This window comes from Zeus faber (genome assembly GCF_960531495.2).
Source record: "Zeus faber genome assembly, chromosome: 17".
NCBI lineage: Eukaryota > Metazoa > Chordata > Actinopteri > Zeiformes > Zeidae > Zeus > Zeus faber.
This window is the reverse complement of record NC_137204.1, coordinates 4,129,242-4,151,361: the sequence shown is the minus strand read 5'-3', so window position 1 is coordinate 4,151,361 and position 22,120 is coordinate 4,129,242. Positions and strand designations below refer to the sequence as shown.

General features: G+C 42.8%; 1 protein-coding gene across 1 annotated transcript in view; it reads left to right on the top strand.

The window, feature by feature from the left end:
- Positions 1-22,120, top strand: part of tln1 (talin 1) — a 172,781-nt gene that overhangs the window by 47,607 nt on the left and 103,054 nt on the right. Inside the window, exons 17-25 of the mRNA XM_080017830.1 lie at positions 195-293; positions 468-635; positions 914-1,208; positions 4,937-5,103; positions 13,221-13,349; positions 17,097-17,210; positions 20,161-20,274; positions 21,107-21,241; positions 21,319-21,447. Coding sequence (XP_079873956.1) covers positions 195-293; positions 468-635; positions 914-1,208; positions 4,937-5,103; positions 13,221-13,349; positions 17,097-17,210; positions 20,161-20,274; positions 21,107-21,241; positions 21,319-21,447 — 1,350 coding nt within the window. The remainder of the gene's footprint in view (positions 1-194; positions 294-467; positions 636-913; positions 1,209-4,936; positions 5,104-13,220; positions 13,350-17,096; positions 17,211-20,160; positions 20,275-21,106; positions 21,242-21,318; positions 21,448-22,120) is intronic.

The window sequence follows — 22,120 nt, the reverse complement described above, 5'->3', positions numbered from 1 at the left end:
AAAAACTATTTTAAGTTTTACATTGTTGACTAATAAGCTAATATAAGCTTCATAGAGAGCTGTTGCAGCTCTAGAAAATGATATTGTGAGAAACGATGGTAAGAAAGCATTTCCTTGGGTGCACACGCCTCATATGGCATTTCTGATTAGTTTCCTTTCTGGTTATTTTGTTTTATTTTGCTTTTGTTTCACAGCCTCGTCAGAATCTTCTCCAAGCCGCGGGCAATGTGGGCCAGGCCAGCGGAGAGCTGCTCTCTCACATTGGAGAGACTGATACTGACCCTCACTTCCAGGTACATAAACAACTGCTTAAGCTCCAAATACAGTTTGGCTAATGTTTTGTGTTGTGTTTTAAGGCAATTAAACAATTGCAGGATAATCCTGATTTGCGTAGACAATATCCATAATGTTTGATACGATTTTTCCAATTTAGTGCTAACTCGTGTTTGTCGTTGACCCTTTTCCAGGATATGCTAATGCACCTGGCGAAAGCTGTGGCCAACGCCGCAGCAGCTCTAGTGCTGAAAGCCAAGAACGTGGCCCAGAAGACGGAGGACTCCGCCCAGCAGAATAGGGTCATCGCAGCCGCGACACAGTGCGCTCTATCTACTTCCCAACTCGTGGCCTGCACAAGGGTCAGCATGCAATTTAATATATAGCGACCATCCTCCTTACCTTGCTACAAGTCCACATACTGCCATTCTGTTTTATCAGTAGCTTCTCTTCCATGGCTTTCATGAACTTCCTAAAATAATAAAAAAAAGGTCTATGTTGCCGTTCCACACGGCAACCATAGAACATACATGTCAAAGCGAAAAATTATTACTCTAGATGGCATTGAGAACATAACGGAGCATATGAGCCCTGTCTGCGCACGGTCTCTTATTCGCTTCCACCTCCCTCTTCCCTTCAGGTGGTGGCCCCAACTATAAGTTCGCCAGTTTGCCAGGAGCAGCTCCTTGAGGCGGGCAAGTTGGTGGCCAAGTCGGTCGAAGGCTGCGTTGAAGCGTCGCAAGGGGCCACCAATGACGACGGCCTGCTGAAACAGGTGGGAGCCGCAGCCACGGGCGTCACACAGGCGCTGAACGAGCTGCTGAATCACATCAAGCAGTACGCTAGTGGAGGCCAACCTATCGGGCGTCACGGGGAAGCCACGGATCGCATCCTGGACGTTACCGAGAACATCTTCAGCTCAATGGGCGACGCAGGTAATGGCAGGGATACGAGGCATTCGAAAGATGGCATCGCACGTTTATCGTGGTGCATCGTGGTTATTGTAATGTCAAAAACAATAGACCAGTAACCGTAGATTGTATAACGTACATGAATACATTGAAATCCACTTATATTGTGTACAGACATTTGAAAACACAATGAACGCAAAGAAAAGGTTTTTGACACTACCCATGATCCATGATATCGCACTCTGATGAATGATTTTCTACAACTGCTGTATGTCCTTCTTACAGTAAACGCTGACTCGGCATGTAGGCTTACATCGGTAAACCAACTAAATAGAGGCTTTTTAATTTTATTCCTACCATAAATAGGTATTCATTATTTTTGAGAATTACTTATTGTTACATTTGTACTGCTCCTAATAGACAAATAGGCTGTCAGTCCCTCAGGTTAACTTTTTTTGGTTGCTCAGTATATGGTTGTATCCCTTGATGGGTTTGGTTGTGTTCAAAGTGAGGCACTAATAGCCGTATTAGCTGGTGTTAGAGCCAAAAGATCAGCAATTTAGAGTCTAGTGGTACTTAAATGACGTATGATTATCCAAGCTGCCACGCCTACTCAGTGGGTTACTGTGAAATATGTGTGTGTATATATATATATATATATATATATATATATATATATATATATATATATATATATACACACACACAAACACACACTCACTTACTCACTCACTCACTCACTCACCGGCCACTTTATTAGGTGCACCTGTTAAATTGCTTGTTAACACAAAAAGCTAATCAGCCAATCACATGGCAGCAACTCATTGCATTTCGGCATGTAGACATGGTGAGGATGACTTGCTGAAGTTCAAACCGAGCATCAGAATGGGGAAGAAAGGGGATTTAAGTGACTTTGAATGTGGCATGGTTGTTGGTGCCAGACGGGCTGGTCTGAGTATTTCAGAAACTGCTGACCTACTGGGATTTTCACACACAACCATCTCTGGGGTTTACAGAGAATGGTCCGAAAAAGAGAAAATATCCAGTGAGCGGCATTTGTGTGGACGAAAATGCCTTGTTAATGTCAGAGGTCAGAGGAGAATGGGCAGACTGGTTCGAGACAATGGAAAGGCAACAGTAACTCAAATAACCACTCGTTACAACCAAGGTATGTAGAATACCATCTCTGAACGCACAACACGTCGAACCTTGAAGCAGATGGGCTACAGCAGCAGAAGACCACATCGGGTTCCACTGCTGTCAGCTAAGAACAGGAAACTGAGGCTACAATTCGCACAGGCTCACCAAAAATGGACAATAGAAGATTGGAAAAACGTTGCCTGGTCTGATGAGTCTCGATTTCAGCTGCGACATTCAGATGGTAGGGTCAGAATTTGGAGTAAAGAACATGAAAGCATGGATCCAACCTGCCTTGTATCAAGGGTTCAGGCTGGTGGTAGTGGTGTAATGGTGTGGGGGATATTTTCTTGGCACACTTTAGGCCTCTTAGTACCAAATGAGCATGGTTTGAACGCCACAGCATACCTGAGTATTGTTGCTGACCGTGTCCATCCCTTTATGACCACAGTGTACCCATCTTCTGATGGCTACTTCCAGCAAGATAATGCACCTTGTCAAAAAGCTCAAATCATCTCAAACTGGTTTCTTGAACATGACAATGAGTTCATGTACTCCAATGGCCTCCACAGTCACCAAATCTCAATCCAATAGAGCACCTTTGGGATGTGGTGGAACGGGAGACTGGCATCATGGATGTGCAGCCGACAAATCTGCAGCAACTGCGTGATGCTATCTTGTCAATATGGACCAAAATCTCTGAGGAATGTTTCCAACACCTTGTTGAATCTATGCCACAAAGAATTAAGGCAGTGCTAAAGGCAAAAGGGTGTCCAACCCGGTACTAGCAAGGTGTACCTAATAAAGTGGTGTGTGTGTGTGTGTGTGTGTGTGTGTGTGTGTGTGTGTGTGTGTGTGTGTGTGTGTGTGTGTGTGTGTGTGTGTGTGTGTGTGTGTGTGTGTGTGTGTGTGTGTGTGTGAATATCTTATCAAGTGGGACAGCTATATTTAAAAAAAAAGAAATGCTGTATAGTAATACATACAAATGTAAACGCACCAATATCTTCCAACTCAATACTTTCATTTGAGTGGTACTTTATGTGACATTAGATTCCGCTGGAGAGAAATTGAGGGGGACGCAGGATGGAGATGGTCTTCAAACCATTTAATACGAATTACCCTGAAGCTTATATTTGCCCATTATAGGTTTAACTATTTTTAAGGCAGCACTATGTATTTTTTGGTATTGGGATTTGGCGGCCCTACAGTTTGAGTGCAATTGCACTTTTACACCATGGTCATAAAACTCGTTCCAGTGTCTGAAAATATTTTATGGGCAAATTTGTACCTTATCAGTCACGTTTCAGTAGCACCCTATGTTACAAACACAAATATAATGTACACCTAGGTTTTACATTTCACTGCATATATGTATGGAAGTATGTATATGTATGTGACAAATAAAAATCTTGGTTAGAGTGTCCCTTGTACGGACCTCACTGCTTTCCGGGCCAGCAGCGGGGAGGGACATCGCCTCCTGCTACCAGATGTGCTCGGCCTGGTAGATCGGCTCTCACGCACAAGTCAGAGGGTGAAACAACCTCGTGGTGCAATGAAAGTGAGCGTGCGTCGGCTGAGGTGCGGGTGCCAGGCGCACCGCTGGCCAGTCTTGCCCGCGCTGTCGGGAAGTTGGATCAACTATGTTTTGTATGTTCATTATTACCGGACAGTTTGTCCGTCAAGTTTATAATATATGGTTTTAAAAAATGATTTTTTAAAATAAATTTTACCAGCCAAAAAACCCGGTAATTACTGGCTAACCCTCGGCCAAACTAATAAAAGCGTCACGCACGTTTCCCGCAGTTTCGAACTCAAACACAGAAGTTACATAATGCAACCCGATAGGATTGCATTATTCCATTGCCTTTGCGTTCTCGGTGCCCATACACGATGTTTTGATGACTTTCTTCCTGCCCTGATACTCCTTGAGTTTTTTATCGAAAAATTCAAGTGGCTTGGACATGTCCTGTTGGTGTTTTGTCTCGAGGTGACTGTGCCGTTTACATGGCTTCAGAGCTTTGTTTGATAAAATCTCGGAACACACCACGCACAGCGGTAACGGTTCGTCTTCCGTGCCTGTCCAAAAAAATACCAATGATAAATATTCAGCACTATACTTTCTCAGAACCTTTCTTTTTTGTTTGACAGGCGGGACAGTCCTTTCCTTTTCAGTGTGCCTGATGCATGCCAACCATCCATTTTCATTATCACCGCAAGTTCAAAAATGTCCAGGTGCACGTCGATCGTGGTCCGGGTTGGACGTAGTACACCCTAACATAAGTTCTTATCCATCAGTGATGATGCATTTTAAAAGGTTTTAGAAAAAAATACCATGAAATTATTATTTTTTTTTTACATTTAAAACCGTTTTTGTAATTAATAATTTTTAATTTATTTTTTCAATAAATCTGTGTTTTTCCCATGATTTGGCGGCCCACTTGCAATACCCTGCAAGGCCCATAAGTTGGGAATCGCTGCTTTAAAGTTATAATTCTTATATGTATTCCTTGATATAGTTTGCGTTCATTTGTATTTGATCTTTGTTAAATCCCACAAAAATCTAATAAAATCACAATCAACAATAAAATTCTTCTATTTCCTGTCCCGTTGGTTAGGTGAGATGGTGCGTCAGGCGCGCATTCTGGCCCAGGCCACCTCCGATCTTGTGAACGCCATCAAGATGGATGCGGAAGGTGAATCGGATCTGGAAAACTCTCGCAAGCTGCTGTCCGCTGCAAAACTTCTGGCCGATGCTACTGCGAAGATGGTGGAGGCTGCTAAGGTCTGGTGCAGCAATAGGCTCTTTACCCTTTGCACATGACTTCAATTGTCTACACTCAATCTGATCTCAGAGTGAAGAAAAGAAATGTCCAAAAACATCACATTCTTTAAAAGGGCCAGATGCATTTACATGTTTTCCTGTACTGAATCATGTCTTCTGGTTCTCTGTAAAAAGTTACTGATTTCACTTTGAGAATCCCTTGAATTTTATTTTCTTCTCAAAAAAGTGATAATAGTAATAATACATTTTATTTATAGAGCACCTTTCAGACATTTTACATATGTTAAATGGATCATAGAAATCAAAACACCAAAAAAACACGCAACATTAATCGCACATTAAAAGCAGTTCTAAAAAGGTGAGTTTTGATTAGTGATTTGAACATGAACTGATCAGTGTAGTTTGAGATGTAAAGACGTAGTTATTGGGATTTGATTGATGTGACTTTTATTTATTTATTTTTTTTTAATCTTTTGAATCTTTGCTGTCAGCATGCTAGGCATACAACACAGAGTATTTGTATGTTATTGCATCTAGGACAGAATTAGTCTGCAAGTGGAGTTCAACTTCTCAACCTGCAATGCAACTCTTTATTAACTCTTAAATCATCAAGAACTGCTGCAATAACTCTGTCCTGTGGATGAACTATAGGATGACAAGAGCACATATTTTGTCATACAGAGCTGCCACCAATCCCCCTCTTTTGAGAACTATGTTACCATGTTTGTGTCTATAAACAACTGATCACTACTCCAAGAGAGGGAGATTCACCACAGGAGAGACAATTAAACATAGAACCAAACAACATGTACACGGAAAACATAAACATGACATGTATTGAAAAACAGAGTTAGTCAGGTCCAGGAAAACTGGAACAGCAATTGGGCACGTGGCCTCTTCCTGTCATAGTTATGGCAGTAAATGAGGGAGGAAAGAAGAGGTGTGTGTGTGTGTGTGTGTGTGTGTGTGTGTGTGTGTGTGTGTGTGTGTGTGTGTGTGTGTGTGTGTGTGTGTGTGTGTGTGTGTGTGTGTGTGTGTGTGTGTGTGTGTGTGTGTGTGTGCAACCCCCAGCTCCGTGGAGCATAACCCAGTCCCAGGGAGCGCAAGAAGACCCCACACCCCCGGGGCGCATGCATACAACCCACCTCCATGTGCAGGCAAAAGACGTAGCCATAGGTGCAGGCCCGGAACCAGGCCCCACGTCGACAGACCGACACCCCACCCGAACCGCAGGCGAGCGGGCGGGACCCCTGCGCAAGGGCGAGGCATGCCCCACTGCAGCTGACCAGATGCCTCACCGGGCCACGAGCCCCAAGCACCCATCCACGTAGTGGAGTGTGCTCGGTGCACCAGATCTTAGCCCCCCCGCCATCAGGCCGCCGGATATATTAGCTCTCCACCACCCAAGGCACCCGCCGCAGAGAAGTCGTGCAGAGGGAGCAAAGCCCAACAGCCGCACCCCAACCCACACCCACAACAGCAAGCAGCCCCCCCCAGGGGCCCCGGAATGCACCTGGCGGTGCTCTCCGCAGCCCCGCCAGGTCGCAGCACACCATAAGCCACCAGGCGAAGCCGCCAGGACTCCAGTCCAGCCAGCAGGGGGCCCGGCCGACAGCCCCCCGGCCAACCACGCCCCCACACCGACCCGCCACCCTGGAAAACCCCCCGGGAAACCACAGTGCTCAATGTGTGCTGTTGGCAATTTCAGTTTAAATTGCGTGGGGTGGGGGTGCGAGTCCTCTAATCAAGTCAAACCCGAATCACTCGCACCCCTCCTGCCCCGCAGATTCGGGTCTGGTGGAGTGTTGTTCAGAGTGGGATTGGTATGCGATGGTGTATGTGTTCGAGGCAAATATGAGTGGGATTACAACTTCGGGACGGACGAGAAGCACGTCGGGTCAGGAGATTGCAGCTGCCCGCCACATCCCCACCCACATAACTCACACCCCAACCATCCCGCAAGCCCTAGACCTATTGTGTGGTGTATGTACTGAGTATGAATTTTGGGACTGGGAGAGATAGGTGAAGAGCAACCAGATCAACGCAGGGGCACAGCAGGCCGGGGAGCGGCCACGTGGACCCCCCCCTGCCGAGCATGCGGACCACAGAACAGAGGACGGTGGACAGCCCCCCCAGCAATGAGCGCCCCATGCACCGAGAGCACCAGAGGAAAGGTACCCCGGCAGCCTGATGCGACGACAGGAGTCTGTCCCCCACCAAAGGAGGCCACATGGTGAGCCCTGCACCGAGCACACCCGGCTAGGCTCAGGCCCCCGGGTCACAGGACCAGACAAAATGCCTAACCAGGTCCGGCACGAAAGGCCACCCCCCCCCCACCCACGGGACGCAGAAGGACACGCAAACCCCGACCCACCGACCACGGGGCCAAGACCCGAACCCGCAACCTGCACCCCCCGCCCCCAACCCAAGCCCCAAACCTGCAACCACGCCTCAAACCAACACACTGCCAGCCGTAGGCACTCCCCAGGAGCAGAGATGTATTCTATTAATAAATGTAACCATTGGGATGTGGTGAGATAAAGTGTCATCTGTTTTTTAATAAAAGTTTGTATGTTCTAGACAAGGGATTTCATTAATTACCAATATGAGTAAGACGTTCAATCATCGGAGGTGGTTGTAGGATGTTGTTCCTCCTGGTGTGGCCACCAATATTATACCTTTGGGTTAAGGTTGGGAAAGATATCAGCGAATTGTTTTCAAAAATGTGTTCCAGGTAAGTAATTTCTTGTCTTTTCCAAGACCTGAAGTTTATTGGTCGGTTTATGCCAGATTGGGGTGAATTTGTTTGGTGAGTGACTGACTGAGTTTCAGGAATCTACTCCAATGGGTTTTTAAAGCAATTATGTTTCCTTATTGATTCATTAAGAAATGGGAGTTCAGATATTGATTACTCCTGAAATTCTGTTTGTTCAATGTCTCACCATCCATGGCCCAGTTGTTGCTCTGTCTGTAACCATTAAATTATAAATTGAAGATGGTTCGCTAGAAAGTAGTATCAGAAGTTTGGGGCTGCTAGGCCTCCACAGCCTTTGTTTTTCTGTAGTGTTGCTAGTTTAATTCTCAGTTTTTTGTATTTCCAATAAAATGTATTGATTATTGAATCTAGAGCAGGGGTATCCAAACTTTTTTCACTCAGGGTCACATACAGAAAAATATATGAAGGCCTGGGCCACTTAATAAAGGGGAGGTATATCGCCTCACCTCTAGTGTACTAAAGTTAACAAAATCAATCAAATGTAGGTAAATTATGCTTGATAATTGAATATGCTTAAAGAAAAAAAACAGGCTACATCACAGCTTCCCATGAATGAGTTTATTTATTTGTTACAAAAATGGTTGGCAGTACATTCTGAAAACAGCGGCCTCAGATTGCTTCTTAGTCAGGATGGTGATCCCTTTTCACAGCCCTGTATAAAGGGGGAAAAATAAGGGGAAAAGGGGATAGGTATATTTCATGCTTGTTATGCAAGTAAGTTATTGAACTTGTTAACACATCAACAAACGTCTATTAGAAAATATTATCAACTTTAATTGACTGAATTTATTAGATAATTGGGCTTATTAACACATGAATACTGTGTAATATATTTTAACTCACCTATAATGGGAACAGTGTTGCACTCATTGGGAGCTGTGATGCTGCGCTTTGGACTGAAGGATGGCAGGCAGGTCAGGAGTAAGTTCGGTGGTTGAGATGCAAAGGACATCACAAAGATGGCTGTTGGTCAGTTTGGTTCTCAATCTGATTTTGTTCAGAGTTAACAGAGAAAATGTTTGCTCACATATGTATGTTGAGCCGAATAGATATCATTCTTTTGCGTGGCGTCTCATCAGAGGAAACTTGGCCTTTTCCAAGCTCCGGTAGAAGTCTGGTAGGGCGAGAAGCTGATAAATTGACAAAAAAGCTGAGAAATCGACCGACTCAATCGACTCTGTCTTTTTCTGGTCTCAGGGAATAAAACAGATGCAGCACAGAGCCATGACTTAGCCAGGGCACATCAGAATGGGAGAGTAGGTCACCGTATTCAGCATCTACATCAGATAGGAAAGCTTGAAATTCTCTGTGGTAGAGCCCTCATGCTGGAATTATGTGGACAGTTTTCACAACAGTGTTCATCACATCGCCAAGCTGGACTGTCTTGGCAGAGGGCTTCTCGGTGGATGATACAGTGCATTTTAACAGCTTCACCTCCACTGTCTTGCACCTTGGCCCACACCATAGAGGCCATTCCCTTGTGCTCGCCTGTCATTTCTGGAGCCCCATCTGTTGTAACTCCACACAGCTTGTGCCATTGAAGTCACAGTTGGCCTGTGGGCTGTAGTTTTGACACCCCTGGTCTAGAGTGAAAATAAATAAAATTAAACCAATGTACTGTTGGTGGGACTGAGGTCATTGAAAATATATTGTTTATTTTTGGTAGTTTATTCATTTTCACTGCTGCTATCCTACCAATTAGTAAGATGGGTAGGTTGTTCCATCAAATGAGGTCTTCTTCAATGGATTTGAGCAATGGAGTTAAGTTAAGGGTAAACAAATCTGAAATATTTGTGGAGATATCAATACCAGGGTATCTAATGTTGCCCGTTGGGATCGTTAAGGGAAGTTTCTGGGTTACAGCATTGCAGTCCTCCCCACTGAGTGGTAAGACCCTGGTTTTAGTCCAATTTATTGAGTAGTCTGAAGTACTCGGAATTTAAGTTTTTCCTTTGAGATATGATCAGACTGAATTAACAGTGCATATTGCTGGATGAGTATCTGCCCTTGACAAAGCCTGTTTGGTCTGGGTGAATTATGAGTGGAATTTCTCTTTCAATTCTGTTTGTTAGTGTTTTACTAATAATCTTTAAATCACAATTATTTAGGCTTGTGGGTCTATAACTGGAGGTAAGGTTTGGTTACTTATTGGGTTTAAGCAAAACCGAAATGAGAGCAGTATTCATGTGCAGAGGCATGGTGGAGGTTGACTTCATCTCTGTAACAATTCTGATGAATAATGGGGCCAGAAGTGTTTATAGAATACCACTGGGTAGCCATCTGATCCGGGTGATTTATTGTTGGGCATAGAATAGAGAGCTTTCCTGAGTTCTTCTAGAGTAAGTGGTTGATATAATGTGGTAGCCTGCTCTGTGGAAAGTTTAGGGAGGACATCATCAAGGAATGAATTAATGTTTGATATATTTGATTCATTATCTGAGTGATATAGCTTTTATAAAAGTCTCTGAATATGTTATTGATGTCTTGCTTGGGATGTATGTTATTCCAACCTGTGGATCTTTGATGGCTGTAAAAAGTGTTTTTGTTTTTTTTTCTCTATTGCGTTTCAATTGATTGGCAAGAAATGTACCTGATTTGTCACTGAATTCACAATAATTTGCTCTTGTTTGTTGCATGAGGAATTGTCTTTTGATGGATGATATTATCAAGTTAAGATGTAATAGTCCGGATCTCATTTTGGATTTGCTCAATGGGTGAGTGGGCTTGTTGGGAGTGCAAGTCTTTTAATTATTGTTCGAGTTTATTTTGGCATTCTTGTCCTTTCTTTTTCTTGTGAGTGGAGAATGAAATATTACTACCTCTCAGAACTGCCTTAGCCATTTCCCAGAGTAAGGATGGTGATATTTCTGGAGAGTCATTCAGTTCAATGAAGGAAGTTCATTCTCTGGAAAATAAATGGTTAAATTCTTTATCTGTCAGAATTGAGGCATTAAATCTTCGCCTGCTGGGAGGGTTCCAGTTGGTTTCATTTATGAGTTTTCATCTCTGAATGTTGAACCTTGAACCTTGTTAATGTCAGAGGAGAATGGGTAGACTGGTTCGAGACAATGGAAAGGCAACAGTAACTCAAATAACCACTCGTTACAACCAAGGTATGTAGAATACCATCTCTGAACGCACAACACGCCGAACCTTGAAGCAGATGGGCTACAGCAGCAGAAGTCCACACCGGGTGCCACTCCTGTCAGCTAAGAACAGCAAACTGAGGCTACAATTCTCACAGGCTCACCAAAAATGGACAATAGAAGATTGGAAAAACGTTGCCTGGTCTGATTAGTCTCGATTTCAGCTGCGACATTCAGATGTTAGGGTCAGAATTTGGCGTAAATAACATGAAAGCATGGATCCATCCTGCCTTGTATCAAGGGTTCAGGCTGGTGGTGTAATGGTGTGGGGGATATTTTCTTAGCACACTTTGGGCCCCTTAGTACCAATTGAGCATGGTTTAAACGCTACAGCATACCTGAGTATTGTTGCTGACAGTGTCCATCCCTTTATGACCACAGTGTACCCATCTTCTGATGGCTACTTCCAGCAGGATAATGCCCCATGTGACAAAGCTCAAATCATCTCAAACTTGTTTCTTGAACATGACAATGAGCTCACTGTACTTCAATGGCCTCCACAGTCACCAGATCTCAATCAAATAGAGCACCTTTGGGATGTGGTGGAGCGGGAGATTTGCGTCATGCATGTGCAGTCGACAAATCTGCCAAATGTCAATATGGACCAAAACCTCCTGAACCTTCTGTATCCGATACTGTGGTTTTATTCTGATATGGGATACTTTTATTGATCAATATAGAAACACCCCTTTTTTTGAGTCTTATGATGCAGAAAACATCTGATTAACCCATTGAGCTTTGTGTTTGAGGTGCTTGGATGCAGTGAGGTGAATTTCTTGCAGTAGACAGAAACTGGGGTTCATCCTGGTGAGGTGACTTAGGATTCTGCTACGTTTAGCTGGTTAGTCCAAGCCTCTTATAGTCAAACTAACAAACTTAAAAGGTGTCATTGAGTTATTTTATGTTAATTAGGGTGTGATGGCACAGTGCATCCAAGGCAATAGCTACACTACCCTGCTCATGTTTTCCTATAAATAAGTCTGAGTTTTCCTCCTCAACATTCGTTTTTATTGTCCTAGTATTGCAGGAAGTTTGTAGGGATACATATCTGCGCAAACAAATGACAAATAGACAAAGATAAACTTTGCAAAAACATTGCAAAGTTAGTCATATAGTGACATACTGAAGAGAGTGGCGAGGAGGTAGGGAGGGAGGGATTAGAGAGGTGAGATGATGAGTGAGCAATATTTTAAATCCTTACATAGATAGGATGCAAATTTCTACATCTCACGTATATAATTGCCAGAATTACCAGAATACATGCAGAATAACCAGGGTGTGGTGGAGGAGCCTTGGAATAACAGACCGTCTATATATAGTTTATCAACAACCAGCAATACTTGTTTACCCTTCTGCCGGTTCTCCTTCAGTATGGGGTACAGCACCTTCCGTTTCTCTTAGTTCTGGTCCTGGTCCTCTTCCATCACGTACTTGTTATAATAATAATCAATATAATCCTCAAGGTCCTCCACTTTGGTTTCGCGCAGTGTTATATTTTGGTTGTTGGTTGTTGTCGAAAATGACTCAGAGGTTGCGGATGTGTGAGGAGGGAGACAGAGTGGAGTCATCGATGGTGTGGCAGAAGTTGTAGGGGTTTTGGTGAGGGATCTGGTACCGATGCTGGTCATGTCTGATTCATCACAGTTTAGTTTGAGGAAGATGGTTTGCATCCATAATTGAATTTCAGTGGTTGCAGCGGTGATGGATTTAGTGGAGATGTAGAGCTGGACGCCATCCAAAATAGTTGGAATACATGTTTTCTCTAAACTACACACACTTCTCGATCAGTTGTTGTTCGCAAACATAATCAGACTAGTTTTGTGTTTTAAAATTTTTTTTTTTCATTAACAACACCATGCTACACTTTTTTACTGTTAAATTCAAACTACAGTATATGATGAGCAACCCCTCAAAAAATCTCTTGGTCTGGAAACGGCATTATGACATGTTTTTCAAAGTTACTTGATTGTTCTGTAATGTATGCTTGGGCTGAGCAATTCAATTTACCGGGTCCTTTAAGCTGAAACAACAATAACAATCATTATTTACGGTCAGTGTTTTAAGGAGTTCTTTCTGTTTTTTTGGACTTGTGCAAAATCAATAAAATCCAAATGCATAACACAAATTCAAACCACATAATTCAAGTGACATATTTTTACACTAGCATTTACCCTGTGCATACAATCTTACCACAGGGTGCAGCTGCGAACCCCGACAGCGAGGAACAGCAACAAAAGCTCCGTGAAGCCGCAGAAGGCCTACGCATGGCTACCAATGCAGCCGCCCAGAATGCCATCAAAAAGCGGCTCGTCAACAAGCTGGAGGTGAGAGAATATTTTATATAAATCGGTACATATTGGGAGAAAAGAAACCGGTGTTTTCTTCCTTTCAACTAATACACATTTAACATACATTTTGATGTTATTTTTAATTATGTCGGAGAACTGTGTAGCTCGATCTCTTTGGTCTGTCCCAAAGAGATATTGTTTCTGGCTGCTTTGTTGTGTACGGTATCCATGCAAATACAATACAGAAATAATATTATGCTTAAATGTTGATATTGATGGCTGCTTATTACTTACTTACCATTTTTCGTCCAGAAATAAAGATCATTTTTAATTGTATAAGAGTTGTCTGTCAGAAATGCTAGTTACGGTTACAGAGATAAGTATTATGGGATTTTCATATGTTTGACCCTGACAAAGTTTAGTATTTAAACTTAAACCAAGTCATTCATATGTTTATGGACTAAACTGTGTTTAGTTAATATTGGATAATCTGATAAAATAATCTGACAGCACAGCATAGCAGAAATCTTTTTTAAAAACTACTGTATTCATTTGATGTTTAGGGATCCATGAATAAATATTCTTGGAATTTCATACATATTTCTGGCTGATTTAAAATCAACCCCTCTGATTGATTTAGAAATGGTTTTCATGTTTGATAGAGTGTTTCACTTGGCTGAGAATTTCAGCCCCCCGGAAAATTGTAAATCGAGAGTTACTCTAGCTTTGTAACTACAGTTCTATGAAGGAGACGTAGCGCCTCAGGCGCTATGCTCCTATTGGTATATCTCTAACCACGTATGTGGAAGTACTAAAATGTATTCATCCACTTGCTTCAACCAATCAGGGTGGAGCAGCATAGCCAGTATAAACCCCCGGAAGATTGATGGGGTCCTGTGGGGTATAAAACCCTAAGGGGCTACGCCTCCTTCATAGAACTGTAGTTACAAAGCTACAGTAACTCTTGTTCGATGTCAGACGGCTCCGCTCCTTTGGGGCTACACTACACTTAGTATACTAGGGGCGGAGAGCCCGATACCCTACTCCCCACTGGACCCGAACATGGCAACGGTGCGCAGCAGTCCAGGGTGCAGGCTAAAGCAGCCAAAGGGCAGCCAGTGAACATAATCTATGCACACCGCGACCCTGGCAATCCATCGTGGCCTACTGAATGGCCAATGGAAAGCAACTAAATACACAACTACTACACACACTGTATCCACAGAGAGAGTGTTAGTCACTAAACCCTGTGTTTAGTGCCGTCACTTTAGGGTTATTTGGTGGCATTTGACTTTTTTCGCATCATTTGAAACTGAAGAATCAGAGCTTCAAAACAAGATGTCACTTGTGCCAATCAAGCAAATATTTTTAAAGCTATGACTTGTTAATGACAAAGGTGTGGCAAACTGTGATTCTGAGATAATCACCTTCAAAGTTTTCCCACACTTGGCCTCATTCAGCCAGCTTTCTGAATGCAAATGGATGGAGGACCAACAGAGCCTAGCTAGTTGTCACATGACTACTTAACACCCTGCTGAATGGGATCTTGACACCCTATTGAATGGGGCAATCTCTGTTTTGTTCTTGTGTTTTGAGGGAATGTTGAACAGCGTCATCGACACACAACATCTTTTGTTTTTAAAAAAGCTTTTATAACCCCAACCCTACCCCAGCTACACTCTGAGTTGGGGCCTCTTTTCATTTTCTTTTCATTTGCAGGTAAACTTGAGAAAATTTTGCATTACTCCTTGTTCATAATCTGCCAATAACTAACCTCAACGGACTTCATCACATCATCAACTTCTTCCGTTGTAACAACAATGGCCGTATCGTCGGACTCCTCCGGTGGTTCTTGAAAATATTCAGTTTCATCGTCACATTCAGGTTGAAATTCGCTGTTTGAAATGTTCTCCAAGTCCGTGATAATGTTAGATTCAGCTTAGCTGTTGTTCTCAGAGTCGCCGACGTGAGAACTGACTATCGTCGCGGAAAAGTCCAGTATGCGCAGCTTACACTGACTTGGATCTATCGCACTGGTCAGATTAAGGTCCGTGATATGATTTAGATCTTCCTCCACCTGCTTCTCGTAATCCATAACTACACGGAGATGAAAGTTTTCACAGACAAGTGAAACCAAAGGAGCCTCGCTTTGTTCACGGAAGTGATATCAGCATTTCTTCTTCGATGGTACACGTTGGTACACGCCCCCTCTTCAATGATGTCCAGCGGCAAGGTAGCTTGTGTGAACATGCCCGGGTCCCGGTCTTGCTGGTGGCCCGTGGGTTCAGGCGCTCGTGAGGCAGCATCCCCCACGAGGGTGCTGTCCTTGCAAAGCCATGCAACTCCTACTTGGGTGCGGCAAGGCACTGTGTATGTGAACATGCCTGGGCCTGTATTAAGTTACGTCTGAATTCGAAATGAGGACGAAGGGAGCACATCTGGGGTTTATGTTGGCTATGCTGCTCCATCTTGATTGGCTGCAGTGAGTGGATGAATTCATTTCAGTATTTACGTATACCCGGTTGGAGCATAGCCGATAATGTGATGGGCAAAGTTCCTTGTTTTAAGTGTTTTAAAGAATAAATGAAAAGCAAAGTTTGTCTCCCTTGTTTATTTATTTATTTTTGCTGATCCAAACAATAATCTGATCCATGACTCAAAACCGTGATACGATCCGAACTGTGAGTTTCGTGATCTGTTGCACCCCTAAATCCTAAATTTTACTGAAAGCGGACCTAAATGGTACATCCTCTGTTATAGACAAGATATGGGATGTTCCACTAGTGCCGGCACTACTGTCAACCTACTGCAGCCAAAATTGCGCTTTGGATGTACTGCGGAAATTACTACAAGTCGTTTTAAATGAAATGTGATATTACTGTTATTCAAAACATTTTTGGATAATACACACAAGACTAAATTGTGAGCTTCCCATTTTCTAAAAATATATTTTTTTAAGGCTTAAATGTTTGCCCCATTGGACTGTATTTAAGTAAAGTGAGAAGCTGCAGTGGTGTGGTAAGTTTTTTGTTTAGTGAGGTTGTGTTAATCAATCAATATCCATACATCAATACATTGTAATAGCATTTTGCAAACTTAAAGTTAAGTTTAAGTTTTTTGTTTTGTTTGTTTTTTACTGGCTGGAGACATCAATTAAGACATTATTTACGTTTGATACAGCAGTTATGTGGTGACTGATAATTATCCATGCTTTTGAAACCTGATTATTAAATTCCCTTCTTGATTCTTCAGGCTTTCCATTTGGAGAAATTATGATACTCTAAAAAATAATTTCTTCCAAATTTCTACTTTTCACTATACAGGTACTCCCCACTTAATGACTTACCTGCTTAACGACCGTTCGGACTTGCGACCAGCTCTCTGACCAGTCTGTATTGAGCGCTGCCTACAATACCGCAGTGTGCGTGGTGTCTCAGCGTCAAGCATCTCCTTGCGTATCACTGTTCTCAGTCTCAGTCTTGTTCCTGCAGTCTGTCAGTATTCACTACACTAGCGCTCGCAATCGCCACACCCCCTTACTGTGAAATAACACAGGTCCTCACTTATCGACCAGTTCAATTAACGACCTGGTCATAGGAACGGAACTCGCTGTTTCTTATAGAAAATTGCTTCATTTAATCAGGTTAAATCAAGGAGAAACATGCTTTATTCCATTGCTGTAAACAAAAATACACATTTGACTGTCTGCAAAATGTCGCAGACAATTTGTTTTTGACCGTCGGCCCTAACACATAATAAATCTGTATCTGTATTTCATCCCAGAATGCGGCCAAACAGGCGGCAGCAGCAGCAACCCAGACAATCGCTGCTGCACAGCACGCCGCCTCTTCAAACAAGAACCCAGCTGCTCAGCAACAGCTTGTCCAGAGCTGCAAGGTAAGACTAATTTGAAAATTAACTTTCATTTAAGCTTCACTGCTTGTTTTTTGTTTTTTTGTTTTTAATAATTATTAATAGTTGTATTTTTTTATTAACCTTTTTTTTCATTGTTCCACCATGGTTCAGGAAATACATTTCACTTGTTATTGTATGTCCTTGATGCCAGATTTTAAACAAAACAATACAAGAATAACAGCTCATTAATTTAAAACATGGTTTAAGATCATCCTTCTTTGAAATGAAAAATATCAAACTTAAAAGAAATGACAGCATATTTACTCATAGTATACACTCAAGTATACATACCAGAGAGATTGCTAATTAAAAACATTACAGTATAATGTGTATGTCAGTGAATTTAAGCTATTTTTTTTATTTTTTTAACCTGCTGTCAGCATGCTGGGCATACAACACATTTACAACAGTATTTGTATGCCATTGCATCTCAGACAGAGTTAGTCTGCAAGTGGAGTTCAAGTTCTCAACCTGCAATGCAACTCTTTATTAATTCTTAAATCATCAAGAACTGCTGCAATAACTCTGACCTGTAGAATGACAAGAGCACAGTTTTTGGTTATAGAAACCACCACCAACCCCCCAATTTGGACAACTATTTATCATGTTTGGGTCTGTAAACAACTAAGCACTACTCCAAGAGGGGGAGAATCACCACCGGTGAGACAAATAAACAGAAACAAACAACATTTACACGACAACATAAACATTGGACGACAACATGTATTGAAAAACATTTAATTAGGTCCAGGAAAACCGGATCTACTGGAACAACTGGTCACATGGCCTCTTCCTGTCATAGTTATGGCAGTAAATGAGGGAGGAAAGGAGAGGAATGCAACCAGGAGGGTGCTGGGGTGCACTTGAAGCGCGCGTGCGTGTGTGCCCCGAGTACCCTGCCCTGCGGTCACAGAAGACCCCTGGGCCCCCAGAGAAGCCAGAGGGCTGCGCGGCAACCCCCACGCCCAGCCCCGAGGAGCATTACCCAGTCCCAGGGAGAACGAGGAGACCCCGCACCCCAGGGGCGCACACATACAACCAACCCCCAGGTGCAGGCACAAGACGCAGCCACAGGCACAGAACCCGGGCTGTGGGCGCAAGGCACGGACTGCAGGCCCGGATCCCGGCCCTACGGTTACAAACCGACACCCTGCCCGAGCCGCCCGCCCCCCGAGCGAGCCAGCAGCACCTCGATGTTACCCCGCCGCCGCCAATGCCAGGCGGCTGCCAGATAAACAGGCCCTCCACCACCCAGGGCGACCGCTGCAGAGAAGCCACGCAGCAAAAGCAAAGGCCAACAGCACATCTTAAGCCACCAGGCGCAAGCTGCCAGGACTCCAGCCAATGGTAGGGGGCCCACCCGACTGCCCCCCCCGGCCAACCACACCCCCACACCGACCTGCCAGCGACCAGCCACCTTGGGAAACACCAGTGCTCAATGTGTGCTGTTGGTAATTGCAGTTCAAATTGCAGGATTGGGTGTGCGAGTCCTTCAGCTATTTCACAGTGCTACATTTATTTTTGTGCGCACCTGGTAGCTAATTGTACAGCAAAATTATTGGCTATTGTCAGGAATCTTTGAGGATACACATGATCTCATGATTTCACATTTGCCCACATGTAAGAGTGTTTTTGGTGCAAAATGCATGTGAAAACATGTTATTCACATGTGAATCCCATGTGATATATTGTATTTTACAGTGCATCAGTTAGCACCAAACATGGGATTCACATGTGCTACTCATGGATTCTACATGTGCTATACATGTAAATCACATATCATCACATCTTTACAAGTCACAGATCTTTAAATGCTTTTCACTTATGGTGGCATGTTGTTGAATAGGGGTGTGTGATATGATGGTATTAAATCGTGAACGATTAAAATGTCTACACAATCTGCCTTGTGAAAGATCGTAAGTATCGTGCTACAGTGCACATTCTATCTATCTAGTTGTAGTTCATGGCTCATACGCGCATCGGAATTTGTTTTCTCAGCCACATCTTAAATCACACTATTTGCTTGTCTGTGATTTGTTAATCAGGAAGCCTGCAGCAGAAAAAAAGACACAAACATATGCACAGAGCGCAGGAACGGTGGGGGGCACGGTGTTTTTTTTGTTTCATTCAATTTGTAAACGTAAATAAAAATTTATAATCGAAAATAAAAAACACAATTTATATTGGTTTTGTTTGGAGAAATGGGGAATGCGTACGTGCAGCGGAGAAAGCGATGTCTGTCGCAAATGAGTTGGCTCTGGCAGCTTTTACAATGGGAGCTGGCTCCCATCTGAGAGTCTATTTTCTTTTTCTTTTTTTTTTTTGTAAATTAATACAAGACAAAATAATAGAATGACGAATCACGTATGCGTTAAATACGATCCAGAAACATCTCACTTTGGTAATTACATTAAGAGCCAAGCATGGTGAGACTTAAATGTGAAATTAACAGAACTTGAGGGAATTAACATTTCACAAAATGTATTTACAGATTTTGATAGTGACAAAGCCACTATCAAAATTAAATTATGCCATTTTACGCTCCTTCCTTAGAGACACGCCAATAAACCAATAATAGCAAACAGTTATTTTTTCTTTCAGGTTTTGTTACCTTTTAGGACTATATTTTTTTAAATAGAGAAATTTGTTTGGTTGTACTGTTCAGTAACTTGCAAAATAGTCTCAAAAACCAACATGAAAAAGAATGCTGATGAGATCGTGGTCCAGTCTGAATAAAATCGTGATAAATTCTTGCCATATCGCAATGTCATGTGGTATGCATTTGATCACATGTGGAATCATGTGGCTTTTTGTAAGGGTAGCAGTGTCAATTTTCATGTTTCATAAGATGTAGTGCACCATGTTGAGCCACAACCTTCAAATACGAAGATAATACTGTACTGTCCATCTTATATTTGGTTATGATTGGCAGGTGGTCGCTGATCAAATCCCACAGCTGGTCCAGGGAGTACGAGGCAGCCAGTCCCAGCCAGACAGCCCAAGTGCCCAGTTGTCTCTCATTGGCGCCAGCCAAAATTTCCTCCAGGTCTGAAAACCATTCATATCATGTATTATCATAACATTAGTCACAATAGAGCTTGGTTCATTCTGTACAACACACAGTATTTCACTGACTATAAAAATTACTCTACATGTTGGGGGGTTGGAAAGCACTGTGTCAAGTGCACTCATAAACAAAGCAGCCAAAATAGCTTCAAACAATCCAAAAAATATTTATTCTATATCCAGAAGATTTGTGCAGATTTCAAGCCAGTTGAGATTATATATATATATATATATATCTTACTGTATTTTTTGAACATGTTTTGAATAACAGTAATATCACATTTTATTTTGAACTACCTTTTGCTTGGCGGCTGTCCCTCCGAAGCATAACGTTCGCTGCAGTAGGTAGCCTGCACATTTGGGGGCGGGGGCTGCCCTTTCGAGGCTTTTACGTTCTTAGATTGGTGATAGGTGCAAAATAATCAGTAAGCCTCTCCAAAACCTTTATTAAATAAATAACAACTGTTTTTTATTTTATTTGGAGGGATAGGGCACGGAGGAACAATCGCGGAGGGACAATCGCTCGTGCCCCCACCGTTATTTTATTTGGAGGGATGGGGCACGGAGGAACAGTTGCCTGTGCCCCGCCCCGCTGAATAGTCAAACATTCGCATTAACAGCCGAATGCGATTCGACTGACAGAATTCGAGTCGGGTATAGCCCTAGAACCAACATTTCAATAAGGCTTCGGTTAAAGAATTGCCAACCTATCCTTTAAGTATCGAGTCTATTTATTTTCTTCTAAATGTTATCCATTAGTAGTTACTCCTTACGTAAACTCTGTCTGCTACTCTTCTTTCCCCCTATTTCAGCCCGGTGCTAAGATGGTGACATCTGCTAAGGCCACGGTCCCAACCATTGGCGATCAGGCATCTGCAATGCAGCTCAACCAGTGTGCCAAGAACCTGTCCACTGCACTGGCTGAGCTGCGCACAGCCTCACAAAAGGTGCGTAAATATTTGTAATTGCTTTTAAGTTACATTGGTGATGGTTTATTGACCATGTATGTATGTACATGCCACAGGCTCAGGAAGCCTGCGGTCCTCTTGAGATAGATAGTGCCCTGTCCGTGGTCCGAGGCCTGGAGAAGGACATGCAAGAAGCTAAGGCTTCAGCCAACAACGGCAAACTCAAACCTCTTCCTGGGGAGACGGTGAGCTCAAAGTTTCACATGTAATCTGATCAATGCCTAACAATGTAAGCATGCAGCCCGACACACCAGGATGAAACTGGTACGGACCTTCTCATCTGAATCTGAATACATTTCCTGGAGTTTCCGCAATTCTTGGTCAAAATACGCAGGTACAAAATGCCAGGTGAAACTAGCTTATTTAATTTAATAAAATGTAATTTAATTCCAGAAAACAGTCAAACAACTACAAAACAAAGACTGGTAACCAGTCGATCAGTGTCAGATATAGCAGATTCTGTGCTGGTCAAATTTTCACTTCCGACACTGTGCTCATGTGCTCGTACTCGTTAAAATGCTCCTATACTCAAACCTGATACCAATGTAATGTAACGTAGTTGCGGAGTTGACTCTCAAAAAAGACTGAAAGAAAATGCCGGATGTTGGAGATACTTCAAGGTAAAGGAAGATTGAAAAAATAATGAATCGCCTGACAATATTCCAAAATTGTGCAGACTGCATATCTATCACTGTCACTACAGTACAACTCTACAGTCTGCTTTGGTTGTTCCTAGTGCACAAGCTCCGATCGTGATGAAAGGTGAAGACTAATTTTTTAGATTCTGTTCTTGACGAGTCACTGAGTAAAGCCAGTCGTTCGATTTGGTTCAGTTGATTTAATGCACAGTGGGCAAAG